General features: G+C 40.3%; 5 protein-coding genes across 5 annotated transcripts; 2 read left to right on the forward strand and 3 right to left on the reverse strand.

The window, feature by feature from the left end:
- Nucleotides 1–797: 797 nt before the first annotated feature.
- On the forward strand, nt 798–1,704 carry LOC147334646 (uncharacterized). Its single transcript, XM_086273672.1, has one exon. The coding sequence runs from the start codon at nt 798–800 to the stop codon at nt 1,578–1,580; it is 783 nt and encodes a 260-aa protein (XP_086129798.1). The 3' UTR covers nt 1,581–1,704.
- A 1,691-nt stretch (nt 1,705–3,395) lies between these two features.
- Nucleotides 3,396–3,832, reverse strand: LOC147334647 (histone H2A-like). The gene has a single exon (XM_086273675.1). The coding sequence runs from the start codon at nt 3,830–3,832 to the stop codon at nt 3,446–3,448; it is 387 nt and encodes a 128-aa protein (XP_086129801.1). The 3' UTR covers nt 3,396–3,445.
- Nucleotides 3,833–4,141: 309 nt separating this feature from the next.
- LOC147334648 (histone H3) lies at nt 4,142–4,669 on the forward strand. The gene has a single exon (XM_086273674.1). It carries the CDS (start codon nt 4,157–4,159, stop codon nt 4,565–4,567), a length of 411 nt encoding a protein of 136 aa, XP_086129800.1. The 5' UTR covers nt 4,142–4,156; the 3' UTR covers nt 4,568–4,669.
- Nucleotides 4,670–10,012: 5,343 nt separating this feature from the next.
- Nucleotides 10,013–15,343, reverse strand: LOC147334649 (histone H4). Its single transcript, XM_086287381.1, has 2 exons — nt 15,316–15,343; nt 10,013–10,320 (listed from the first exon to the last, which is right to left on the reverse strand). The coding sequence occupies exons 1-2, from the start codon at nt 15,341–15,343 to the stop codon at nt 10,037–10,039; spliced, it is 312 nt and encodes a 103-aa protein (XP_086143507.1). The 3' UTR covers nt 10,013–10,036.
- Nucleotides 13,903–15,297, reverse strand: LOC147334650 (uncharacterized). Its single transcript, XM_086287761.1, has one exon. It carries the CDS (start codon nt 15,295–15,297, stop codon nt 13,903–13,905), a length of 1,395 nt encoding a protein of 464 aa, XP_086143887.1.
- Nucleotides 15,344–22,656: the final 7,313 nt, after the last annotated feature.

A 22,656-nucleotide genomic window follows, 5' to 3' on the forward strand; every position in this document is an offset into this window, starting at 1 on the left:
GGATAATAACAGAATCCTCCAGAAAGAGGAGCAGAGATATACTGGGCATAAGCTTTATTAGTGCCAGAGCTGGGAAATGCACCCACATGGGCAGAGCAGGATAAAATAAATAACAAATAATAACAACAACCTTATTACGATAATAATAAATAGAATAGATACAAGGATAAAATAATTTTTGACTAATAGCGAAAGAGAGTGATTAACAGTGAGATGGCTGTGTGTTTTTAGCAGGTGTTGAGTATTACACATTGAGATACTCAGTGATCAGTTTGTGGATGCAGACTAAGAGATCAGAGCCAAAGTGTGGAAGCGAGCTGCTGTAAGGTCACTAATGAAGCTTCTGTACAACAATGTGAGTGAAACTGTGCTTTGGTTAGAAGTGAGCAGCTGTCACACAGGTCTCGCTGCTCCGTGGGCCTCCAGCAGCATCGGTGTGTTTGCTGGGAGCTCGCAGCGTCACTTTGTCCCACAGCTGCGCTCACCAGATGCTGCTTTTAACTCGGAGTGCGTGAACAAACATGTGTATCAGCTGGAAAAGGCTTTTTACGGAGCTCTGCTGCGGCTCCACCGGTTTTAGCAGAGAAAAGAGTCCAAGAAGCCGCCGAGCAGCGCTGACCTCCGCACCGAGTCGCCGAGCTTTGGGAGCTCCACGAACCGAGAGCAGAGAGCACGAGAGCCCGACACGAGGCCTGCACGAGGAGACACAAGCCCGCTGTGGACGGCTCCACTGTCGACCTGCAGTGCTGCTCACACACTCACTTTGAGCTCTTTGATCCCGAGACACGAAACACAAAATGAAGCATTGCGAGGCACGCGCAAGAGCTGCGCGCGCTGCCTTCACTCTCAACGGTTCTCATGATGCGTTTAAGTGCAGCGTGGCGCTTCCGACTTGCCATCACTGTACCGTGAATCTCGATCAGACGCGAAAGAGGAAAATGTCCGAGGAAGCTCCCGCACCTGCTGCCGTCCCGGCCAAGGCGGCCAAGAAGAAGAAGACGACGGCTTCCAAGCCCAAGAAGGTCGGCCCCAGCGTGGGCGAGCTGATTGTGAAAACCGTGGCCGCTTCCAAGGAGCGCAGCGGCGTGTCCGCAGCCGCGCTCAAGAAGGCTCTGGCTGCCGGAGGCTACGATGTGGACAAGAACAAGGCCCGCGTCAAGACTGCCATCAAGAGCCTGGTGGCGAAGGGCACTCTGGTGCAGACTAAGGGCACCGGGGCCTCCGGATCCTTCAAGATGAACAAGAAGGTTACTGAGAGCAAAGCCAAGAAGCCCGCGAAGAAAGCCGCTCCTAAAGCCAAGAAGCCCGCCGCGGCCAAAGCCAAGAAACCGGCAGCAGCTGCTAAGAAGTCGCCCAAGAAGGCAGCAGCAGCAGCTAAGAAGCCCGCAGCCGCTAAGAAGTCGCCAAAGAAGGCCAAGAAGCCCGCAGCGGCGGCCAAGAAAGCGCCCAAAAGCACCAAGAAAGCAGCAAAGAGCCCCAAGAAGGTGCTCAAGAAGGCTCCCGCACCAAAGAAATCCCCCGCCAAGAAGGCCGCCAAGCCCAAAGTCAAGAAGGCGGCCACAGCAGCCAAGAAGAAGTGAGCTGACACCGCTCTCACACTCAACAACGGCTCTTCTCAGAGCCACCACAGCAACACACAAGAGCTCCTTCCTCTCACTCACTCACCACTCTGTCATTCACAATAATGTCCTATTATTAAAGCGCTTTTTTTCCTCCATTGTCCTCATTACAATTACAACTTGGATTACTATCATAACTTTTGCACTCTCCACTTCCTGCTGTGACAAAACAAATTTCCCACGTGTGGGACTAATAAAGGTTATCTTATCTTATCTTATCATGGTGCACATTAGTGCTGTCTAAGCAAGTCTGCAACTATAAGAATACAAATATTAACAACTCAATATTTACAATCACACCTTCGTAATACAAGCATCACACCACTTTTACTGTGAAACATCATACAAGAAATAAACTGTTAAAGGTCAGCAACTACATTTTAAAGTATTCTATTAAACAATACATAATACATTCATAGATGCATGTTATTATTCACGTATGAAATATTGAGTTTTTTAAAAGCCTACACTGGCTGTTGTACTGGAAGTACACTGTATATTTTAATGATACCTAGCTAATATAATCCACTTGAAAAGCTCTAATCTACAACTTTACCTGACTAAATTTAGTCCAGTTGAATTGATATTGTGTGATTTCAAGGACACATTTTACTCCAAGCTGAGCCCGTACTGCTATTTATTTTACCATGGAGCTCTGTAGCGTGAAGGATGAGGGGAATTAAATTATTTCAAAATATAGTCTTGAGGTTTACTTCTTGACCTCACCGATTCTTTGGAGCTGAAAAAGAGTCCGGGGCTGCCCTGTGTCCCCCTCCACAGTAGTTTTCCACTAATTCTATTGTTCAGTCTGGGGGGCTGTCCTCTAACCAGACTAGTAACTGTGGCTTCTTGTTCTTGGCTGAGGCAGCTTTCACTCACTTTATAACAGGCAGACCCCCACTGTCACTTTTGCATACTATACAGTTACACACCAAAGTTTATCGCTGAAAAAAGCTGATTTGGCACGTCAGAGGTCAGGGTTCAGCAACTTAATGTCATTCTTGAGAGCTTTAAGGTCGCATGAAAAGCTTTGAGAACAAAAATCCACTATTGTCCTTAAAACAGGTTGACAAAGTCATTCTAACAAAACCCACACTTAGGAATCATTTCCTGTTCTTCTGATCACCAGCTGCCCCCTATTATCTAAGTAAACCTAAACACATTCTATTCTTCGAATTGTTTTATTCTACTCACAATAGACACTAAACCCTAAGCGTAGATGTGACTTTGCAAAATGTCCCAAATTCAGCAGCAGCGCTGAACACGTCGCAAACAGCTGCACATTTTCCTCCACCTGTCCCTCTCCACCTCACGTTGTTATATTTCCCCATTGTGTTTAACAAGGTTTGAACTGCGTGTTGTCTGTTTCCATGAGCTTAGAAACTGTTTTAATTATAAAGGGCATGAACCATGATGAGTGTCCACAGTCAGTTAAGCTAATAATTAGTGACATCCAATGTATTCTTAATCAGTAAGATGAGCAATGAGGTTGAACACGACCCCACACCACAACGCAGGAGACAGAGCTTTTTGCTGTAGTTTTATATCAAGACCTAAAGTTTGTTTAGTCTATTCTTTTGTGAATGAAACTCACAGAGCTTTTGAGTTAATGAAAGTAGTTCTTATTTGAAGGTGGATTTCAGTCCCTGATTCTGTCTGATGACATGAATAAATATAAATTATAAAATAAATCAAGATGCATAATCTACATTTCCCAATACACAAAATGTTACAAACACCATAACAGCAAGAAGGATGTTTGCTCAGAGAGAAGTGTTTGGCTCTTAAAAGAGCCTTTGTTTTTGGTGAAGCCGAGCGCTTTGCGTTTACTTGGCCTTGGCGGGCTTCTCGGTCTTCTTGGGCAGCAGCACAGCCTGGATGTTGGGCAGCACACCACCCTGAGCGATGGTGACTCCCCCCAGGAGCTTGTTGAGCTCCTCGTCGTTGCGCACAGCCAGCTGCAGGTGACGCGGGATGATACGAGTCTTCTTGTTGTCGCGGGCTGCGTTGCCAGCCAGCTCCAGGATCTCAGCGGTCAGGTACTCGAGCACAGCCGCCAGGTAAACAGGAGCGCCGGCTCCTACACGCTCGGCATAGTTGCCTTTGCGCAGCAGTCTGTGGACACGACCCACGGGGAACTGAAGCCCGGCACGGGAGGAGCGGGTCTTGGCCTTAGCTCTGGCTTTGCCTCCGGTCTTTCCGCGTCCACTCATTTTGACAGGTTATTTTCTTTGTAGTATCGAGACTGAGAGAAAATATGGTCCGATCAGCTCAAAGCCTCGCTTATATTTCCGCAGAGCGCGCGCAGCTTCGTCACGCACCAATCGCAGAGAGGCTTGCGGCAGCGCGCAACATCAATGCACTTTTCTCCAATGAGCAGCACACACCGAGGCGGGCGGTGCTCCACGTGGAGCCCGTCACCAATCACGAGCCGGAGCGGCACCGCGTCACAGCCAGTCACACACTATAAGAGCAGCGAGTCTCCTCTGTTCGCTACATTTTCTGCTCGTATCACGGGGAAAGAAAAGTGAGGAAGAATGGCAAGAACAAAGCAGACTGCTCGCAAGTCTACTGGCGGCAAAGCCCCCAGGAAGCAGCTAGCCACCAAGGCTGCTCGTAAGAGCGCCCCGGCCACCGGAGGCGTCAAGAAGCCCCACCGTTATAGGCCTGGTACCGTGGCTCTGCGCGAGATCCGCCGTTATCAGAAATCCACCGAGCTGCTGATCCGCAAGCTGCCCTTCCAGCGTCTGGTCCGTGAGATCGCTCAGGACTTCAAGACCGACCTGCGCTTCCAGAGCTCTGCTGTCATGGCTCTGCAGGAGGCAAGCGAGGCTTACCTGGTCGGACTCTTCGAGGACACCAACCTGTGCGCCATCCACGCCAAAAGGGTCACCATCATGCCCAAAGACATCCAGCTGGCTCGCCGCATCCGCGGAGAGAGAGCTTAAGCTGCACGCTCTCCTACCAACAACGGCTCTTTTCAGAGCCACCTCACTCACGCCAAGAGCTCGGTCCAGTAGTAGTATCAGCTCATACTCACACTTCAATCTTCATGCTCTTTCTATTCTAGAAACTACAGTTGGCAATTCACTAACTTCCATTACAAAACTTTTTTTTTTTTAAGCATTAATTGTTGTATGCTGTTGTAATGGCTCTCTCCTTTAATTGTTCACGTATTATTTTCCAAAGCTCATCACATTTCAGTGCTTTGTACTAGACAATATGATAGGCCAAGTGCTCTGAAGTACAAAGCATTAGTGATGGGATTTCCGGCTCTTTTTAGAGAACCGGCTCTTTCGGTTCGGCTCACTAAAAAGAGCCGGCTCTTTCGGCTCCGAACCGGCTCTTCAGGTTGTTTTGTTGCTTTAATTTATTTATTATTAACAATAATATAAAATTATGCACAAAAGGAATTACTAACGTAAAAAAAGTGGTTTTATTTATATATGTTTATATATAAATATATGCGGTGGCCCCTAGAGACAAAACACGTACAAACTCCAAGACACATTTCTAGCATGAACTGAACTTCCAAAGCAGAGCTACTAGATCACTTAAATTACACAATTGAAAGCATGTGTGTATTGTTTGTGTATTTATACACAGGCACTCATATATATTCAAATAATTAAAAAAAAAAAGTTCATTTACCTGTTACTACCACACAACAAATCCAGTCATTGGTACTTGCTGGCTTGTGTAGCCACTCGGTAACAAAAGTTCAACACTGCCCCCAGCATCCTGGAGCACTTCTGTTGTCTTTTGTACGTGTTTTGAGTTTTTATGTGCTTCTGAGTTTTTACGTGTTTTGGAGTTTGTATGTGTTTTTACGTGTTTTGGAGTTTTTACGTGTTTTGGAGTTTGTACGTGTTTTTACGTGTTTTAGAGTTTTTACGTGTTTTGGAGTTTGTACATGCTTCCGAGTTTGTACGTGATTTGAAGTTTGTATGTGCTTTATCTCTAGGGGCCACCGTAAAAATACTTTTGTTTATTCACTCCACATAAAATGTAATAAATAAATCATATAATACAAAAATCAACTATTCACATTTCAACTTTTAACTATTTAAATTTTCAGCTTTTTCCTTTTACAAATTTAAAGTGAAACAACACAAAACACTGCAAACCACAACACAATTAAATATAAATTAAAATATGAAAACAAAAAGAAACATGCACATTCTCTGTCAAATGGACCTGCATGAATAAGCTTTCTGAATCCTTTATCATCTGCAACTGAAAATAGTTGTGGATGATTACTATACCTTTCTAATGTGACGTTGTTGTCCCTGGCTCTCTTTCTCTCTCTCCCCCTCTGGCTCTGTTCCTGTGCTACTGAGTTTAACTACTGCCCCTCCCCCCTCTGCCCAGCGTAAAGCACAAGGCTCGCATGCTGAGTGAAGCAGAAAAAAAGTGCGAGAGAGAGGGTGAGAGAAAGAAAAAAAAAAAAAACACACGTGACGGCTCGCGATAAGGAGCCGGCTCGCGTCGTTCACGTCAAAGAGCCGGCTCTAAGAGCCATTTCGTTCGCGAACGACCCATCACTACAAAGCATAGACTCCTATTCGATAGTTAGAAGTTAGCAGGGAGTTAGCTCGCTAGCTTCTAAATACAATATAGCATGTCCTGACTGCGGGGTTTTGGAAACAAATTAAAACGTACAGCTCTGTTATCACTTCCAACATAAATGAAGACAAAACTAAACAGCAGTGACGTTTGTAGGGTTACTGAAGTTGGGCTAGCTGGTATGATGATGTGCTACGTGACCGCTAGCGACACAGCTATGTTAGCATAATATAAACAAGCTAACTTTTTTTCCACTCGATAAAAGTTAACGTGAGTGTTCTCGGTGGTCAGGAACAAATGTAATCGCATGGCAGGATGCTGTAAAAGGACCAAACTTCAGCCAGGAGAACAACTGAGATAATCCATCCATAATACAAGGTTAGTCATTCATATACTGCTGCATGGGCTGGGCTGCAGTTACATCCTAAGGTTTTAAAAACTGAGCTTAAATAAATGATTAGAGGTAATAAAAGCCGAGGGAGGTCAACATTTGAGATCAAATAGAAGAAAATACAAAACATTAAACATGTTAACAACACAAAAGCCATATTAGACGCAGACTACTTTAGACCCGGAAGTAGGATTCGTCGCGTCATCACTGAACCGGATAGTTGAAATACTATAGTATTCAACTATACTGGATGACTGAGAACCTTCACAGACATATAGAATACTATAGACATGACAGTAAGGCAAACATGTTAATATTAGTTTGCAGAGGCTGTTAAAATGTTATCTAACGTTAACATGTTGGTGACACAATTTCATCCTAATGGTACTCACATATTCATAGGGTTCATTTTTGAGACAAATATCAAGATCGGCAGAAACACTGAAGCAGCTACCCATTGTATTCTTGTTGTCATCTATGTCCAATTGTCAGGTGACAGAAGAACCAACACAGTGTCCTATAACTGAAGTAATGTTGTTAAGTCCTTAAAGTCATATTCTTTTATTGTCATGACTGTATTTCAAGCTTTTTTTTTTGTATGATACCTGATTTATATGGAATATGACTGAAGTAAACTAAAGTCTAAAATTCTTAGTCTGTCATTTGTTCAATAGTAATTTAACATTAAGTAATTCAAACTATGAATTGTAATTTTAAATTGTTTAAAAGCATGTAGAATAGCAAATGTAGGAAAGTATATTTCTCCTTTTTTATTTTTTTTTATCAAGAAACAAAGACAAAAAGCAGGGCAGGGTTCGGTGGTTGAATCGTCCGTCCCCACCAATGCCAAAAACAAATCTACGCCCTTGTCAGGATCATCCCCCACCACCTGCAGCTGGCCGTCCACAACGACGAAGAGCTGAACAAGCTGCTGGGCTGAGTGACGATCGCTCAGGGTGGTGTGCTGCCCAACATCCAGGCCAAGAAGAATGAGAAAGCTAAATAAAATCCAGCAACTTTCCTCAACCAACTAACGGCTCTTGTAAGAGCCACTCACAACCTCTGAGAGTACACTTGATTAAAGTAATGAAACTAAATATTTAATCCATAGGTGTCAAACTCATGTTCACACTAGAACTGAAGTGGGCCTGTTAGTCTATCAGTATGTGCAACACATTTAATTGTTTTACTGCATGCAGTAAAATTGTAAAGTTATTACCCAGACTTTTCTTTTCATAAATTTCCTGTAAAAACAAATCTGTGTAGTAAACTAAAACTAAAAAAAAAAAGACAGCTGAGTAGATTAAAGAGGTTCAGATTTATAATTTTAAATCACTACAAACTCTCATTTAGGTCTAAGATTCATTTAGACCAACAGCGAACCACAGCTGTGAGCTACATGCAAACACACTTTGTGTGTGGTGTATTTTCTGTAATTCTGATCTGCTCCCTCAAAGGAGCTTTATTTATTTATTTATTTATTTTTTACCTGGAAGCACGTCAACGTAGACAATCTGGCAAAACTTCTTGTTTGTGATGTGGGTCATTTCATCACAGAGCATTAACAGTTGCCTTTGATACTTTGTTTGCAGTTTAAACAGACATGTTGCATGTTGGTGAAAATAAAATTTCAGGCACACATCAGGAAGAGGCTTCGAAAGCTTCATAGGGCTTCATCCACTCATGTCCACCCTCTACTACAGCGGTCCCCAATCCCAGTTGACGTGGGCCGGCCATCACAGCTGATTTAAATGGATAAATTACCTTCTCAACATGTCTTGAAGTTCTCCAGACGCCTGGTAATGAACTAATCATGTGATTCAGGTGTGTTGATCCAGGGTGAGATCTAAAACCTGCAGGGACACCGGCTCGTGGACTGGGATTGGGGACCCCTGCTGTACTAGATCAAAGGTGGGTTGGTTATCTTAAAAAAAAAAAAGACCTACTACATAAGCACTAGTGATGTGTCAGTCGCGAACGAAATGGCTCTTAGAGCCGGATCTTTGACGTGAACGATGCGAGCCGGCTCCTTTTTGCAAGCCGTGGGTTGTTTTTTCTCTCTCTCTCTTTCTCTCTCTTTTCTTATGATTGTGGGTTGTGCTTTGCGCTGGGAAGGGGGGGGGGGGGTAGTTACACTCTCAGTACACTCACAGGAACAGAGCAGGAGGAAGAGAGAGGGAAAGAGAGCCAGGGACAACAACGTCACATTAGAAAGGTGTAGTAATCATCCACAACTATTTTCAGTTGCAGATGATAATGATTCAGAAAGTTTATTCATGCAGGCCCACATGACAGAGAATATGCAGCTTCTTTTTGTTTTCATATTTTAATTTATATTTAATTGTGTTGTGGTTTGCAGTGTTTTGTGTTTCACTTTAAATTTGTTTAAAAGGAAAAAGCTGAAAATGTAAATAGTTAAAAGCTGAACTGTGAATAGTTGATTTTTGTAATATATGATTTATTTCATTTTATGTGGAGTGAATAAATAAAAGTATATTTACGGTGGACCCTAGAGACAAAGCACGTACAAACCCCGAAGCACATACGAACTCCAAAACACGTACAAAACACAACAGAAGTGCTCCAGGATGCTCGGTGCAGTGTTGAGCTTTTGTTACCTAGTGGCTACACAAGCCAGGAAGTACTAACGACCAGATTTGGTGTGTGGTAGTAGCAGGTAAATGAACATTTTTTAAAAAATTATTTGAATATATATGAGTGCTTGTGTATAAATACACAAACAATACACATATGCTTTCATTTCTGTAATTAAGTGATCTAGATAGCTCTGTTTTGGAAGTTCAGTTAACGCTAGGAATATGCTTTGGAATTTGTACATGCTTTGTCTCCAGGGGCCACCGCATACATTTATATATAAACATGTATAAATAAAAACACTTTTTTTTCCATTGGTATTTCCTTTTGTGAATAATTTTCTTTTATTGTTCATAAATTAAAGCAACAAAACAACCTGAAGAGCTGGCTCTTTTTAGTTAGCAGAGCCAGAAATCCCATCACTAATAAGTACTTCTGCTTTAAGCGGATTTGTGGCAGGACAGCATTTACAAATAAACTGGTTAATCAGTGAAATCTTTCAGTTCTTTCGTTTGGTCTACACTCCTGCTATAGTTGAGTTTAATGAAACAGTGGTATTGAATAGGTCTGTAACTTTAAGTTCAGTTTGTGGCTCTGTCAGTTAAGGAGAAAGGAAAGCACACATGACAAACGGGTTAATATTCCAGACTCAAGAAAAGCGAAAAGTTAATGTTTGGAATCTCAGTTGGTAATTGTTAAGTTATAACGTAGTACTTCAGAAGTTGCTGGGGATACTGGCAGATTGGTCTACTTTTTCATGACTTCCCTCTACATGACAAAAACCAACAAGATGGCAGAACAAAGCTCTGAAAGTGAAAGTGTGTGGCTCTTAAAAGAGCCGTTTGATGGATTGGAGAGAATGAGTTTACCCGCCGAAGCCGTACAGAGTGCGGCCCTGCCTCTTCAGAGCGTACACCACATCCATGGCGGTCACAGTCTTCCTCTTAGCGTGCTCAGTGTAGGTGACGGCGTCGCGGATGACGTTCTCCAGAAACACCTTGAGCACACCGCGGGTCTCCTCGTAGATCAGACCGGAGATACGCTTCACTCCGCCACGGCGAGCCAGACGGCGGATGGCCGGTTTGGTGATGCCCTGGATGTTATCACGGAGAACTTTACGGTGACGCTTGGCGCCTCCTTTTCCGAGTCCTTTGCCGCCCTTGCTTTTTTTTTTTTTTTTTAATTAAAAATCACTTTATTTAAATATCAAAATTCACAATTACAAATACACATAATACAAGCACCATGCACAAATTATTCACATCTTATTTTACATATTACAATAATAAAAGCTCCCACGGCAGGTCTTTTCCTAACCACCCTTGCTATCTCTTAATAATTTACAATAGATACATTAATACAAAAGTTAAATAATACAACAGTTAAATTAATCAAACATATTAACATTAATTATATCTTCAAAAGGTCCCAAGGTAAAGGGCTATTCTTTTTTTGTTCTAAAGTCTTCCTCCTTCTCAGGTCTGTAAGGATATTTTTGCACACAGCAACGCTATCTATCATTTTTTGCTCAATGACCACCTTGGCTCTGGTTTTCCAAATGTGGGTGTTAATGACACACATAATAAGCCAAAAGAGGCGTCTTTTACTGTCATACATTTTTTCTTTAAACAGACCATATTTTATAGCTTGTATATTGTTGTCAATTTCAAAACCCATTTTAGTCATCTGTTGTCTGATTTCTACTGTTCTATAACAGGATAACAGTAAATGTTCAAGGGTTTCATCCTCGACACACCGTGGCATTGGACATTCTTTGGTGGTAACATAACAGCTCCACTGCACCACCGCTCTAACAGGGAGGCGTCCAACAGATATCAACCACACAGTGTCTCTCATATTTTCAGAGATTAATTTGTCGTAGATATTTTTAACTACTAGCGGGCATTCTTCTACGCCCACGCCCTTATATTTTATCTGTCCTTCATTATTTTTACTGTTAATTATATTGTATACTTGTTTAGTGGATACTTGTGTCCAGTTAATATTAAGGTCTTTCCACTGTTCCGTAGTGTCGCCAAAGAGGAGTTTATAATACGGCATATTGGATCTAGCCCTACCTTTTAGTTTTCCCCATTGTACTTCGTTACCTCTAATCCATGGGGTTCTCCTATTAAGAGCGCTAAACACATTTTTAATAAAAGGAATCCTCAAAGTGATACGGAGATCTGGCGCACCCAATCCACCACACTCTTTGCCTTTATACATTAAAGTTCGTTTCGTAACCTCACGGTTTGTTCCCCATATTAATTTAACACACAGTTTGTTTAAAAGTAAAAGTGATTTGTGAGGAGGAGGAAAAACTGTGGCAAGGAAGAGAAGTTTAGATACTATATGGGTTTTAACTATATTTACTCGTGCTTTATAGTTAGTATTTTTATTTTCCCACTTAGCAACTTCTTCTTTAATTTCACATTCCTTTTTAGACCAGTTTGACAAACAGGGGTCTCCTTTGTTGATCCAAATTCCCAAGACTTTCATTTCGTCATTTACTTGTATGTTTATTTTCGGCTTTTGCAGTGAGGAACCAAACCACACGCCTTCTGTTTTTTCTGGGTTTAATTTTGCCCCTGATGCCAATTCATATTGTTTGAGGTGAAAAAATAACCTGTCCAACTCATCCTGGTTCCTAATAATAACTGTAACATCGTCGGCATAAGCCATAGCTGTCACTCTATAGCCATCATTAAAACAGTAACCTTTAATATTAGTGTCTTTATTAATTAGTTTCAATAAGGGATTGATGGCTAAAACATACAAAGCAGCGCTTAGTGGGCATCCCTGTTTCACTCCACACGAAGCATGGAATTGTTCGGTCAAACTTCCATTTACCTTGACTTGTATGATGGATTTTTTATATAACAATTTTACCATGGCGATGAAACCGTCCGGCATCCCATAGGCTTTCATAACTGCCCATATATACGAATGAGAAAGATAATCAAATGCTTTCTTTTGATCTAAGCTAAGAATAAAAAAGTCAGAGTCTCTTCTGGAGTATATTACCTCTCTTAGGGTGCACAGATTATCCCACATCTGGCGACCTTTTATAGCACATGTCTGTTCCCTCACAATAATTTTATCTAATATATCTTCTAGTCTATTCATTATTATTTTAGCTAATATTTTATAATCAACATTCATTATTGTTAGTTGTCTATAATTATTTATATCACTTTTATCACCTTTTTTATATAATAAACACATCAGGCCAAAATAGAAAGACTCACATAATACTCCTTTTTCAAGCCCTGAATTCAAAGTTGAGGTTAAAAGTTCATTTACTTCTGCTATGCCCAGCTTGTAGAACTCAGCTGGGAGACCATCTAATCCTGGAGTTTTATTATTATTCAGTTGCTCGATAGCAGCTGCAACCTCTTCTTTTCTTATCGCCCCAAGGAGTGAATCAAAAACAGAAGGTTCAAAAGGTTCAATAACTCTTAACAATGATCGTAAAGTATTGCTGTCTGAAGGTAATGTAGAAAACATGGAAAGGCATTGTTCTCTGACAACGTATCTTTTCTCACTCTCATTGGCGGTTAATTTTCCACTTCCATCTCTAATAGAGGGGATAAAGTTGCTACCACGTCTCTTCTGACCAGTGACAATCGCAAAGTCAGTATTTCCGTTTTCATCACACCCTGCTGTTATCTGCATATTAAATAATAATTCTTTATTTATCAATTCTATTTCTTTTTTCAACTCATCCATCTGATGTTCCTCTTCTTCGTTTCTTTTTTTATACTTTAGACTTATATATGCTTTTACATCTTCATTATATTTCATATTCTTGGCATGATTTAACTCCCGACATTTAAATTTGAAGAAATCTTTCAATCGGCTTTTAAGCAAATCCCACAGTTCTATCTCAGAACTTACCAGAACTCTTAATTGCAATATTTTTTTAATTTCACATTTTAGTTCTTGTATTAGCGCCAAATTCCTCAAACACGTTGTATTTAATTTCCAATAGCTTTTAGGATAGTCAAGACCACACTGCATTGTGGCTTTAACAATCATGTGATCAGATAGATCAGTCATATAGGTGTCATAGTTAAGGGCGTGTATTGAAGAAGAAATATAAATCCTATCTATTCTAGTCTTGACATTTGTGTCAAATCTAGTAAAATGAATCTTTGTGGGATGTAATATTCTATAGAGATCTCTAAGGGAAGCATCTGCGCAAACCTGCGCTAAAAATTTACCTTCACGATTGACCTTAAAAGGCATTGTAGCAACTCTATCACTTTCCTCCGTTACAATATTAAAATCGCCACACATTATTAAATCAAAACCCACTTCCAAGAGCTGCTTCATTTTTTTTAACAGCCTCATTTTCTTTGTCCTTTCAGGTGCAGTGTAAACATTGATGATCCGCATCTTCTGTCCATGATAAAAACAGTCAACTAAAAGAAGTCTTCCAGGGATAATGTCTCTTCGTTTTATTATATTCACATTTGAGTCTTTAAAAAAGATACCAACTCCATCTGCACTATCCTCCCCGATTGAAATTATTGAGTGCCCCGGACACCACATTTGAGTTAGTGCAGATATATCATTGTTACTTTTCAGTCTCATCTCTTGTAGACAGAGAATATCATAATTTAGTTTTGATAAATTTTCAACTTTCCTTTTTCTTAGTCTTTCTGATTGTAACCCTCTAACATTCCATGTTATTATTTTAAGAATACTCATATTTATGTAGTAGAAGGGTTATTCAGTAGAGGGAGGGAACATTGTAGATTCAACAGTACCTTGCGGAGGGCTGGATCGATCGTCTTTTCTCTTATCTCTGCCATAAGACGCCATCGAGACACTTCTTTTCCTTCCTCCTGTCGTTGTTTCATTGACCAATTCCTCCATCGCAGGATGCTGTTTGTTAAGAAAGATCCCTATTTGTGGATCCACATCATCTTGTCCTGCAGGATCATCTGTAGGAGAAATCTCCACAGGAGTCGAAATGGGTGATTCTTCACTATCACTTGCACTTAGATAGCTTTCAGATGAATTTTCTTCCTCGCTTTCCCTTCGCTCGTCATCGCTCTCACATTCCACATCAGAGGTTTGTGAGAAGGATTGGTCTCCCGGTTCCTCTCCACCTCCAACTGCCATTTCTTCGGGTTGTCTTGAAAGCGTCAAATCCTCTTTTATGTTGTTATTGTGTGTCTGCGGCTCCGTTACTCCCGGAAGATTTGTTGTGTTACGACTGCCTGGTTCTTGTCCTGAGGCAGCATCTGAGACAGCCAATGGATTTATCAAGGACACATTTCCATGTGTGGGCCTTTCCTGTAGCGGGGCTGGATTTGAAGCCACTGACAGCGCTGAGGTGGTTGGAAAGTTCGTGCGAAAAGCACTCGTGGAGGGCTGCTGGGAAGCTTTAGTCATATTTGCAAAGGATTTGGGACATTTAAAGAAAGTGTGTCCTTTCGCACCACAGAGTGAGCACTCACTTTCGTTTTGGCAAATGTTAGCCTTGTGGCCCAACTCACCACATTTCCAACATCTGATAGTGGGGCATTCTCTCGCCTGATGGTCTGGACCTTGGCAGATAAAGCACCTTGCCGATTGGCCAGGATAAATAATCCTGCCATTGTAGGGGCCCAACGAGATGGAATTAGGGATGGAGATTATATGTCCAACTTCATCTCTACGCATCCGAACTTTGTATTTTCGGACTCCATACCAGAATCCGAATTTATCTACTGGCTTGACTGGGGGTTGAAGAATCTCGCAGTACCTTTTAAGATATAGCTCGATATCTTGGTCTGGAATCCTTCCAGTCCAGAATTTAACAACAAGAGTCACTACCTCGACCTGGACAGAAGACTCCACTTGCCAGTCTTTCCATTTCGGATGTGAAGCGTTGGAAAAAGAGATCTCTAAGAAGCGACGTAAGGGCGCCTCTTGGGTGAAACACAGCTCAAAGTCCCGTTTATTGGGCAGAGCAATGAAAGAGTATATGTCCTGCACATTCAGCCAAGATGTTTGTAATAACAGCTCTTCAGCAACATAATCACGGGTCGGGGGGTCCCCGTCTCCGATGAATTTAAGTCTCACCCATAAATTGCTGAAGTTTGAAGCAAAAGGTAATGGGGCATACGGGGGCATGGTTACAATACTAATAACCCTTGCCGCCCTTGCCTCGTCCACTCATGGTTATTGTTTCTTCTCTGAACGAACAAAGTCGAATGAATCTCAACCCCACGGAGCCGTGTTATTATCTGTGCTCGGCGGACGTAAAAGAAAACAGACGGTTTGCTGGACCGCTCGAAGCTCAGTGGCCCCGCCCACTTTTCTATTCTCTAAATGTGGAAATGTTGTCTTTTGTTACTGACAAATTATGTCTAACCAAAGGGAGGCTCACACCAAATCGCAACTTTCATCCTCAGCTTTAGTGGAAAACTACTGAGGAGGGGGGACACAGGGCAGCCACTGACTCTTCTCCTCCAGCTGGGAGGGCCTTAACACTACAGAACTCCATATGAACATGAATCAAAATGGTTATGAAACGAGTAATGAAATAAATACATGGTAAAAAATAAATAGCAGTACGGGCTCAGCTTGGAATAAAATGTGTCCTTGAAATGACTGAATGTCAATTCCACTGGCCTAGATTTAGTCAGGTAAGGTTGTAAAGTAGAGTTTACTTCCACTACAACAGCCAGTGTAGGCTTTAAAAAAAAATAAAAATAAAACAATATTATATATTTTAATAATAATATGCATCTATAAATGTATTATGTGTTTAATAGAATATTTTAAAATGTAGTTGCTAACTTTTGACAGTGAAGCAAGAGCATGGTGCTGCATATAACAGACAGGACCACAGACGGGTCTAGAAAATGTGCAGCAATTGAATTTATTTCTTCTCTTTAGCTGATAGTTGGTGGGGCCCAGGTACACTGTAACTGCATCTCTACCAGTTTTTCTGCACTCTTCGCATAGTGGAACAAATCCTCTTAAATAAAAATGGAAAAGGGATTACCTTAAATGCATCATGCTGTAAATTTGTAAGTTCATACGCATTTTTTCTGTCCATTTCACGATCAATTCTGCCCCCAGGTCAAAGATATGTATAGGAAAATTTCCCTAATATAATATTTATAAAAAAAAAACCCGTCTAGCGATTAATTGTATAAGTGCATGGAGGTGGGACCTCACAGCAGAAACCGAAAACTGCAACAAGACGAATACAGACGACCAAAACTATACAGACACGACCATGCAATGAAAAGCTGCAACATGAATGTTGATTCTAGTTTTGTGCCAAAGCATTTTATTAATCTAATGACTGCTACAGACAGTGTCTCTGCAATAATTCTACATTCTATGATAACACATTTCTAAACTCTACATCAGCTAAATATTCTACAAAACTTAATAAACTGATGATGCTGGAGTCCCCTCGCTTTAATAAAGTTAATGCATTTTACAACTGGCTTCACTACATGATCAAGCTGCAATACAGATTTGCACAGTGCTTCCTGGTGGATTATGCAGTGTAAACACATTACGACCTGCTCAGGGTTGTACTCTCTTACCCTGCGCTGGATTCTTTTGAGCAACCCGACTTTTTTTCCAGTCAGATATGGTGATTCATTTGTGGTGACTTTGGCGAGTGTACTACAAGATAGCTTGTGCCTCTTGATGACCTGCTGTCATACAAGTCCTCTCACCCCCTTGTTTACCCCTTTAGGGATTCCACGGCCAAAAACTCATCCGATTATAATTCACACATTTATACTCCAATGGATGCATCAGAGAGCAACTTGGAGTATTTGTACTATGTATTGGTACTTGTTCTGACCCGCCACAATATGAAACAGGAAAATACTTAATCAGGAAAGTTTGTCATGGGCTGCATGGCAGACCGTAGGGATGTGAGGAATGAGGACCCAAAATGCAGGACCTGATGATGAAGGCAATGCGTTTATTTACAGTGGTGTAAATCCAAACAATAATAAATCCCCAGTGCAATCCCGACTCCCGTTCCGTGTCTTCTCACTTATCCCGTGCTCTGTCTCCATTCCCTGTGTACTATCCGTGTGCTGCCTCCTGGACACCACAATTCCTCCTGTGGAAACACGCATACAAAAGGCAGTCGTGAGTACAAAACCTAACGGCAGACTTGCACTAACCTTGCACATTAAACTGAGACTGACGGGAAGTCACTCAACGATCCAGCGTCGAGGAGCTCTCAGCCACACTGTTTTGAAGCTCCTCTGATGAGGCTTGATCGGCGCCAGGTGCGTGTGGAGATTCCTGGGTGTGATGGTCAGCTGGTAGGGCCACACCCACCAGGCCTGAAAGTGCCCTCCACGACCGCACCCTCACACACGTACACACCCATAAACACCCGACAGTACACAAACATGGAACACAGGACAGCAGCAGTGCAGAAGACACGACCATAGTAATAATAATAATAATAATGAAAATAACAACAGCAATAGTAGTCCACACTGCTCACAGACCCCGAGTCCCTGGAACCAGGTCTGTGACAAAGTTCTTTTCATGCAGTATCAAAAAAAAAAAAAGCAGTTAAACTGTTGATCAGTATTTAAAAACAAAACGAACCCTTGTGCCCTCCCTAAATTTTGCACCCTTTCAACACCTTTGTGTTGCACAGGTCTGAAACGAGCTCTTCTTCCACCTGCATCAAGTGTAGCAGCTGCATTTGTAGAGAGCACCTGGTCACATGCTGCAGGACCTGCTCTCCTGCTGCTAGAAATGAACTAAAAGCCATATCCTCTCTCAATCTAATTATGTGTTTCTCTCAAACACACACACACATCACATATTTGAAGCCAGGATATTTCGGCTTGAAATGTTTTTATATTTAAATGCTCTGTTGTGTTTATCTTTATTGGTGAAGTTTTCAGTGTTGTTCCAGTTTGCACAATAAATGTTTCCATTGATGAATCAGATGCTGATGTGAAATTGTTTCACACGAACATCCACACAAATCCCTCTTGAGGCTCCCTGGTGGTCACATGACTCCATAATATGATTGGCAAAAATACAAGAATTACATGCATATATAGTATATATGTATATGTGCAGTGTATACAGGTATATATTTCATTTTTAAAAATCCCTAACAATCTGCTTTCATCCTTTCACAGAAAAAGGGTGTGGGTATAAACCTAGACTAAAGTTAGGCCTGCTCACATTGGCTGTATTTACTGCACAGTTAATTTAATTTAATTTAATTTAACTTTTGCACCAAACAAATGTTGAGCCACTTTTAAGGGAGGAACTAATTTTTCCAAAGTGGACTTCCTGTTGTAGCTTACCTGGTCAAACCGGTCCCTTTCCACAGACAGACTATAAATTGGCACCAGTGTTTCTAAAACAGTAGTACAGTAATTCTAGTCTTTGTCATTTGTCAGCTCACTGATTTCACTGAGCACAATGAAGTCATCAGTGGGATTCATCATTTTGTTTCTTATGCAGCCTCAACAGATATGTTACATATTCTTACTATATAGTACAACAGATATGGCACTAGCTGAATAATACCAACAAAGTTTATTCCAGTTTGAACAACCAAGTAATTGTCTGGTATGTAAAACAGATAAAGTACTGCAAAATAAGAATAATTAATCAAAATAGGACTGATTGAGTGTTCTTACATTTATCGCAATCATTTTGCCCAACAGCTCCAACAGAGAGTGGTTCAACACTGACAGCGGATTCACGTAAGAAACAACCTAAAATTCTTATTATTATATTTTTATTTAAATTAACTGCTCTATATATGTATTATTATTATTATTGTTTTCCATGTGTTTTTCAATATGATAAATCATTTTGGTGAAACAAAAATGATAAAATAACATTTGCTGATATTTCTTTAAGACTGTACTTTAAGTACACGTTCATTAAGCACAAATGAGTGACAGGATTATAACAGGTTTATCTTCAACCACTTAGAAAAATCTAATTTATTTATGAAAATATTTCCTTCAATAACATTAATTTTAAACTTTGATATATTTCTTTCCTTTTTTTATCATTTTGAACTTTGAATGCATATAATTATCATTATTTATATAATTATTTGTGGACTTTTTGTTCCAACTGCCAGTTTTCTTATTCTTTCAGCACTGCAGGCAGACATTTACCTTGACATTGGCATCATCACTGCTGTTGTCATTGTGGCTGTGATTGTCTTTGCCTTGATAGGAATGGCTGAGCAGCAGACGGGTAAATGTGAACATTTTCTCAAAACTAAATTTACATTTGAAACTCTAATACTCAAGGATAACACTTCACATTTACTATTATCAATAATATTAGAAACTATTTAAAAAAATATGAATGATAATCCTGAATGATAAATAATTAAAACACTTTCACAAGTCTGTGTACTTGTTTGTGTTTGTATGCAAAGCTATCACAGCACTTCAGGAAACAGGCTTAACAAGATGTTACAAGTGTTTGAACAGCGTTTGCATATGTTTCAAACCAGTTTTTACTGACTTTTGTGAATATTGTGGAGGTTTTTATGAATAACTAAAACTTGCAAACTTGCTGTGGGCATTTGAATGCATGTCTTGGTTGTTTAAATGAGAATATCTGGTAACGGCAGCAGTTTTTTGTCTTTGCTTTGAAAGGAACAACTAACCAGCAGCGGCCAGGTAAACGTGAAGATTTTCTCAAACCCAAATTTACAATTTGTTATCCTCATGATAATGATAATATCATTTATTATCGTGAATGATAAATAAGTAACTAAAATGCATGTTATTTTGGATGATACTGACATTTTCTTGTGTGTTTTTGTGTACACAGCTATCACTACAAGTCGTGACGCAAGCTTAACAAGATGTTGCGATTGTTTGAACAACTTTTGGAATTTTTTGCACTACAGTTATCGACTTTTGTAATGATTGTGGCTTTTATTGTGAAATCCTTCATTTAGTTTCCCAAATATTGTGTTGGACTGATTGCTTGCATTAAAATATCCAGTAACAACAGCTTTTTGACTGCTCCTCTGGATACTGTGGATTAGGTCTACTGTCACCAGCTTCTATGTGCTCCTCTCTATACTCATTTTTATTCAACTTGTTGTTGACTATTGTGTTGTTAGTTAGCATGTATAGTGCTCAGTAATGGTTATTTTCACTTTTTTTTCCTTTTTTCTATTATAAGAAACCTCAACATGGTTCATATAGCTCCACGTTGTTATATGTATGATCCATATGGTTAATTGTGAACTGTTAAATAAAGACCGTAAGGCTTCTCTTCTTATGTTACGCCTGCAGAATCTGAGGGAATTGTTTCACTTAACTGGTGTCATTGTTAGCACCTTTCTAACACTTATGAGCATTGATTGAAATGTCCTCACAAAGTCACCACTTTATTGAATGCAAACCCCCACTGAGGATTTTCTGTAACTTCCATTTCACTGCGAACCTTAAACCAAACCACCCACTGTCCATTCTGTAGTTTGAGATTCACTGCTGATACATTGTCTATCTCTTACTCATGTCTTTGTATATGTAAGTCAGCTTTATTTCCTGCAGTCCAGTTTTGCAGTTTAAATGAAGCATGCCATTGCTAACCTATGCTCTCTCTTCTCACACTGTTTATGCCAGTCTCCACTCACTCGCGTTCCCACCTGGCTCACTGATGACCTCACTGCATTGGACTATAATTTATTTTAAGTGAGAGAATGATAAATTAAACTGTGCCATCTAGACAAAGACTATTTTTATTTGCATTGATGCTATCCTGATGTGTTTGTGCTTCGAAGCGGAACTTCCTCAGCTACTCACTGTTCAACATTCATTATACTTCCCGTGCTGTACATTTACATCTTACTGTTTTCAGCTGTTTTGCTCTGTCACTGAATAAGCTAGTGCTAGAAGGATTTCTTCTAGCTAGGTTAGTGCTTCGAAGAAATGACAGTACTCTGGAGGAAGAGAATTGAGCTAGGATACTAGGATACTAGTATCTGGGATATTTGCCTGGGTTTGGCTACAGTAGCTAGAAAGCTGATTGGAGACCAAAACAGCCACTCAGAATTTTTGCATCCAAGTCTGTGATTGGTTGGTTTTGTGGCACAAATATAACCCTGTACAGAAAGAGTTGAACGTGCAGGAGCAGAGATATTGAGAGTGCGAACAACACACTGCAAGCAGATCTGCAGAGATCTGAGCAAGAGCAAATGCAAAAACTGAGTGAGAGGGGCTGCTATTGTGTGTGTATATGGATAATAGCAAACAGTGAAATACATTTTTTGCACACAGCAATGAATTTTGTTCGCTGGCATTTGAAGCAGGGATGTGTTGGTGGTCACACTCATATTACATCAAGGCCTACATACAGCCCACTTTGATCTCAAGTGGGCTGAATGAATGAATGAAACTGCACTTTCTGTCACTGTAAAGATGTTTAACTACACATTTAATCCCTGATAAATTTTAATATAAGATAAATAAATGCAACTTCAACAGCACATCTCAGTTTTTCTACATGATAAAGATGCAAAATTACAGAAAAAACGGGTCTGTCTGTTCCCAGACTGTCCTGTATTTAAAAGAATAAAGTTTTTGTTCGTTGATGAAATTTTCTTTTACTTTAGAAGAAATTTCTGTACTAGAAAGTGTAAACAGGAAATTTACTGTCATTTAATTGTTTATCTGTTACTTACTACTTTGGTATAACATGAATGGCTGTGGGGGGAATCTAATAATATGAGATTATTAGATAATAATCTCATATTATTAATAACAAACATACATACAAAGATTCTGTCTTGTAGTTGTTCAGACATACTTCTGTCTGTATGTTCCATCATAAATCTCTTCAGTTCTTCCAGTTTCCTAACAACATCTCATTTTGTGACATGACAACATGCTGTAAGACCTGTGACATATATACATATCATATCACTCAATTCTCTTTTTGCAAACTTTATTTTCCAGTTTTGCTGCTTACATGAAGCTTGCCATTGCTAAGCCATGCTCTCTCTTCCCACGTTGTTTATGTTAGCCCTCACTCACTCATGTTCCAACTTGCGCTCACTGATGACATCATTACATTGTATTATTATTATTATTATTATTATTATTATTATTATTATTATTATTATTATAATAACCTATTAACGTTCGTTTGAAATGATTATCAACATTAACAGATTGAACTGGACTTAATAACAGGAGGGCACAATTTTAGTAAATTATTCTGGTGAGTATCACCTGCGCTGGGTTTGTAAATCAGGCCATCCAGCTGCGGTGCTGATCGCCACTCATGGCAAAAATCCGGACAAATGTCACTTGATCAAGGAGCATCACATGAGATCAGCTGACTTTGCGTGTGGGTACACAGCAGTGTGTACTCTGTGTGTTAAGAAGAAAAACGCATATAACAAAGTGGTGCGCAAAAGCAGGGTAGTGACAGAATTAATGCGCATTATTGATATTTGAAGCATGTGTACCTGCACATTAACACACG

Source organism: Aulonocara sp. 'chitande type north' Nkhata Bay, linkage group LG3, assembly GCF_057382095.1.
Source record: "Aulonocara sp. 'chitande type north' Nkhata Bay isolate Kocher_YH1m ecotype deep benthic linkage group LG3, A_spYH_male_GT1.1, whole genome shotgun sequence".
NCBI classification, from domain to species: domain Eukaryota; kingdom Metazoa; phylum Chordata; class Actinopteri; order Cichliformes; family Cichlidae; genus Aulonocara; species Aulonocara sp. 'chitande type north' Nkhata Bay.